Source organism: Lynx rufus, unplaced genomic scaffold, assembly GCF_022079265.1.
Source record: "Lynx rufus isolate CCGP_SWC_20201006 ecotype Redwood Valley unplaced genomic scaffold, mLynRuf1.p SCAF_16, whole genome shotgun sequence".
Lineage (NCBI taxonomy): Eukaryota > Metazoa > Chordata > Mammalia > Carnivora > Felidae > Lynx > Lynx rufus.
The window spans coordinates 55,130,860-55,136,082 of NW_025814830.1; the positions used below are offsets into that span (position 1 = coordinate 55,130,860).

Below are 5,223 nucleotides of genomic sequence, written 5' to 3' on the forward strand. Positions count from 1 at the left end.
CGGTGGGCAGGTCTGTGCGTCGGTGCGAGGGTTGGGGCGCCTGAGCTGTGCGAGGGGTGTTGGATGCCCAGATGTACCGGAGGCGGTGCGGGATGGTGCCCGTGGCCTGTGGCTGTCGGCGGGGCTGAGTTCAGCGGGGGTGGGTCTGCCTGTGCGCGCCCACCTGCGCGGAGATACAACCACACACAACGTGGTCACGTCCCCCACACCCTTCCCCTAGGCCGGGGAGCCGGGCGGAGACGCAGCACGGAGAAGGGGACTCTCTCCTCTCCCGCGAGCGCCACTCGGCCTGGGAAGGCGGCGACCGCGGGGCACGCTGCGCCTGCGAGCCCCCAGCTCCTCGCACGGAGGTGCCAGGCGCCCCGAAGGCGACGAGGAGGCGTCTACGGCCGAGGCTGAAGGCGTCTGAGCGAGGGGGGGGGGGACAGCGGGGGACAAGGAAGCCAGAGGAACCCGAGAGGACGGCGGGCTTTGAAAAGCGCCGCGGGGCGGGCGCACTCCGAGCCCGGCATCTATCTTTGGCCCCAGCTCCCGCCGAGGCGAGGCATCCAGGCTCCTGGCGACGACCCGCGAAAAAACACCCCTCACCTCCCTCCTCTCGGCCCAGGGCCCCGGCTGGAGAGGCTGGGCTCGGCGCCCCGCAGTCAGCGCGCGAACAGCACTCACCTGGGTCCCCGCTTGCCGTGTGCTGCGCCCAGCTCCTGCGCGGTCCCAGGCTCGGCGCCACTGTTCCCTACCCCCCCTCCGCCCCCGGCCGCCCCCCACCAGCCCCAGCAGCCCCCACCCCGGGACTGCGAGGGACAGCGTGCGTGCGAGCCCCGTGCGGCGGACAGCCTGGCGCGAGAGGGCCGCCAGGGCCTGTGCTCCCCGCCCGCGCGCAGGCTGCCTTCCGGAACCTGGCCTGGCGCGCAGTGTCAGAGGCCCCGCGGCGGCGGCAGGCCGACCCACAGGGGCATTAGGCCAACTCCCCCCGCGCACGCGGAATTCTCTATTATTATTAAAGAATCCCCCAGAACGTGTTTACGTTGAGCCGTATAAACTTCCTGCCAGGGCCTTTACCATCTACGAGAAATCGGAACCTGTTCTTGGAAAGCGGGGAACACCGACGCTGCGGGGCCAACCAGGCGGATTTTCAGTGTGTGCGTGTGTGGGAGGGGGTCCCCTAGGAAGCGTGTGGGTTCAGACTGGAACTTGGCTAGCGTACGCGTGAGCGAGAGTAGGTGCGAATTTCAGGCCCCGTGGGCCTGGTGTGTGCGCGCGCGCGCGAGCGAGCGCGTTACTTGGGCGCGCACATGCCTGAGCAAGGTGTGCGTGAGTGGGCACTCACGAATGGGTGTGAGTTTGCACGTCCGGAATCCTCATTTCCAGGGTTTGCACGTGCACCAGTGTACGCACGCGTGTGCCTGAGTGCGTGGATGAGAAGTGAGCGGGGCCGCTTTTTCCGGAAAGCCTGTGCGGTTTTGGTCCCCGCAGGCCCGGCAGCTCTCACTCGCTCCGGCCCGGCCCGCGGCGCCTGAGACAAAGCCGCCGCGACCCGCCCTGCGCTTTCGTTTTCCGCCCGCGCTCGGCTCCCGCGGCTGCCCGCCTGCTCGCGCGCTTCTGGGCGAGTCCAAAAAGTCCCGGGCGCAGCGCAGTCCTTCCCGGGGCGGGGAGAGCGGGTAGGCGGGCCCTCACGGGAACGGACGCCCGCTGGCCGCGGGGACCCGTGGCCGAGCCGGCTGCGCCCGCGGTGGCCACGGCCTGGTGCCCGCTGCCGCCGCCGCAGTCTGCGATCTGCCGCCGGGCTGTACGCGTCGGGAAAGGCCCCGGGTGCCCGCGCCTCGGGGCCGGGAAGGCGGGGGGGGGGGGGGGAGCGGGGGGGGGCGGGGGGGGTTGGGGGGGTGCTGCGCGCAGCGGGGCCGAGCCGCGGGGCCGAGGGCGCATTAACACTTGCTCGCCAGGTTGGTGGAGGCGGGGCGGTTCTGCCGGCGGCCCCCGGGCGGCGAGGGTGGGGGCCCTTTAAGCGCCCACCAACGCGGGGCTCGGAGGGGGGCGGGGAGGGGAGGGAACTCCTGGAGGGTCTCGGTCCGGCCCGCGGGACGCCGCGGAGAGAAGATGCAGTGAGGGCGGCCTGGCTGGAGCCGTGGAGCCGAGCGCCACGGGTGGCGGGGGCCGGGAGCTGCTCCCCGCGGGGGCGCACGGCCGCAGGCCCCCGGAGGTGGTGCCTCCCCCCAAAACACGGGCTGGGAGGGGGCTTCCTCGCGGCCTCTGCCGGGGCTGCGGCAAAGAGGCTGCCCTCAGCCTCCGCTCGGCTCCTTCCCTAGTGGGAGGGCGAGAGGGAAAGAGGGAGGAGAGAGAGGGGGGGAGGAGGGAGCTGGAGAGAGGGGGGCCCCGCGCCAACCGCCGGCGGATCCAGCCGCTCCTCGGGGAGGACGGGCGGGCGGCCGGGGGAGGGCGCGCCGAGGCCCGCTCCGGAGCAGTGGCCGCGGATGACGGCAGAGGCGCAGCCAGCCCCGCGCGCGCAGCCCCCTCCCCCTCGCCCTCCTCCCCCCCCCTCCTCTTCCTCCTCCTCCTCCTCCTCCTCCTCCCGGCTCGTCGGCGGCGCAGAGCAGCGGCGGCAGCGGCGGCGGCGGCAGCAGCAGCCACCCGATGTCTTCGGCGCCCGAGAAGCAGCAGCCACCGCACGGCGGCGGCGGCGGCGGCGGCGGCGGGGGCGGCGGCGGCGGCGGCGGCGCGGCCATGGACCCCGCGTCGTCCGGCCCGTCCAAGGCCAAGAAGACCAACGCCGGCATCCGGCGCCCCGAGAAGCCGCCCTACTCGTACATCGCGCTCATCGTCATGGCCATCCAGAGCTCGCCCACCAAGCGCCTGACGCTCAGCGAGATCTACCAGTTCCTGCAGAGTCGCTTCCCCTTCTTCCGCGGCTCCTACCAGGGCTGGAAGAACTCGGTGCGCCACAACCTCTCGCTCAACGAGTGCTTCATCAAGCTGCCCAAGGGCCTGGGGCGGCCCGGCAAGGGCCACTACTGGACCATCGACCCGGCCAGCGAGTTCATGTTCGAGGAGGGCTCCTTTCGGCGGCGGCCGCGCGGCTTCCGAAGGAAATGCCAGGCGCTCAAACCCATGTACAGCATGATGAACGGGCTGGGCTTCAACCACCTCCCGGACACCTACGGCTTCCAGAGCTCCGCGGGCGGCCTCTCGTGCCCGCCCAACAGCCTGGCGCTGGAGGGCGGCCTGGGCATGATGAACGGCCACTTGCCGGGCAACGTGGACGGCATGGCCTTGCCCAGCCACTCGGTGCCACACCTGCCCGCCAACGGCGGCCACTCGTACATGGGCAGCTGTGGCGGTGCCGCGGCCGGTGAGTACCCGCACCACGACAGCTCCGTGCCGGCCTCCCCGCTGCTGCCTGCGGCCGCCGGCGGGGTCATGGAGCCGCACGCGGTCTACTCGGGCTCCACGGCCGCCTGGCCGCCCTCAGCCTCTGCCGCGCTCAACAGCGGCGCCTCCTACATCAAGCAGCAGCCCCTGTCCCCCTGCAACCCCACGGCCAACCCCCTGTCCGGCAGCCTCTCCACGCACTCCCTGGACCAGCCGTATCTACACCAGAACAGTCACAACGCCCCAGCCGAGCTGCAAGGTGAGTGGGGGGACCAGGGCTGTCCCGGTCCCGGGGGCCTCCGACATCCGTCGGCGCGCTGGTCCCGAGAGCAGGCGCCCAAACCGCCGACCGCCCCGGGCGAGAACTCTCGGCCACTTCCGCGGGGTGCCGGCCCCGGTGCTTGGGGGAGGCAGCGGCTCGCCAAGCTACGTCTTGGCCGGACCTCCCCCACTTTGAGGGGTGAGCGCAGGGGGGAGGGCAATTTGGGCCACGATAATTGTTGCTTCTCATTTTCGGTTCCAACTCCCCGCTGCCGGTAGCCCCCAGCCTGGCCAAGTAGGCCCCTTCCTCGCCAAAAAAGACTCAGACCCCGATGTTTTACATCCCTTTGGGTCCTCAGCGCCCTCACACACCTCAGCAAGTTCCCAGGATGTGGAGCGGGAGCCCGGCCCTGGTCGCCCGGCTCCGTAGTCCCCACCGGAAAGCTGCCTGGGCCGAGAGGGAGAGTTAGGCCCCAAGCTGCCTGGGCCGGGTGTTCAGAGGCCCAGCACGCTGGGCTCCTGGGGAACCAGGCCTGGCCTTGGGAATGTCGGGTTGGGGCACATTTTGTGGTGACAGAGGCACACAGGGGCTGTGGCCAGGCCCAGACCGAGTTAGAGGTGCAGGCCCCACAGACTCTTTGTTTCAGAGCTCCGGGCTTTCTGTTCCCCAGATACCCTCCTCCTCACCCCTCCAAGGAGGACGCCTCCAAGGGGGAACAGCTTCCCGCCCGGCACCCTCCTCTGGCACCCGCCAGCCTCCCTGGGTCTGGGTCTGGGTCTGGAAAGGGCTCGGAGGAGCTGCTCGGGGCCTGTCAGGGCTCAGCTGTCAGCCGCCCATGGGAGGCAGGAGCCAGCCCGGAGGCTGGAGGGCCACCCCTCGGCGGGGATCGCCCTGCTTCAGACTCCCGGCTCTGGCTGCCTCTCCTCACCCCGGGGCGGGGGGCAGGGGGCCCTTCTCCAAGGGGCTCTTCCCCCGGAGAAGCCTCCCGTCGTCGTGTACCAGGGCCTCGCAGCCTTTGGGGTTGGGAGGCGGGTGCCCCGGCACCGGGCACAGGCCTTGTGCTGGCCCTGGAGGTGGGGGCCAGGCTGTCCTTGCGGTCTCCTGGCCCGCGGCGGCCCCCTCACCCCTTCCCCTGTGGCCTCAGGAAGCCCCAGCCCCGGACTTGGTGACGGAGGCGGAGGAGGCCCAGGCCGCGGCACCCAGGAAACGGTGCTTGTCACTGGGGTCCCGGGATCTCCTGCTGGAGCACAGAGCCCGGCCCGAACCCCCCGGGGCCGCCTGGACCCGCCTGAGGCCAGAGCTCTGGACTCTGGCACCTCGGTGGGGCGTAGGGAGGCGGTGGGCCCCCGCGCCCGGGCCTGGAGGCGGCCTTCTCCTCCTGGCGCCCGGGGCCCGTCCTAACGCTGTGCTCCCTGCTCTCCTGTCCCTCCTCTGCAGGCATCCCGAGGTATCACTCCCAGTCGCCTGGCATGTGTGACCGCAAGGAGTTCGTCTTCTCCTTCAACACCATGGCGCCCTCGTCCATGCACTCGGCGGGCAGCGGCTCCTACTACCACCAGCAGGTCACCTACCAAGACATCAAGCCCTGCGTGATGTGA

General features: G+C 71.2%; 1 protein-coding gene across 1 annotated transcript; it reads left to right on the top strand.

Annotated features, from left to right (window-relative positions):
- The first annotated feature begins 2,468 nt into the window (after positions 1 to 2,468).
- On the top strand, positions 2,469 to 5,223 carry FOXF1 (forkhead box F1). The gene is made up of 2 exons (XM_047079015.1): positions 2,469 to 3,622; positions 5,063 to 5,223. Exons 1-2 carry the CDS (start codon positions 2,629 to 2,631, stop codon positions 5,221 to 5,223), a joined length of 1,155 nt encoding a protein of 384 aa, XP_046934971.1. The 5' UTR covers positions 2,469 to 2,628.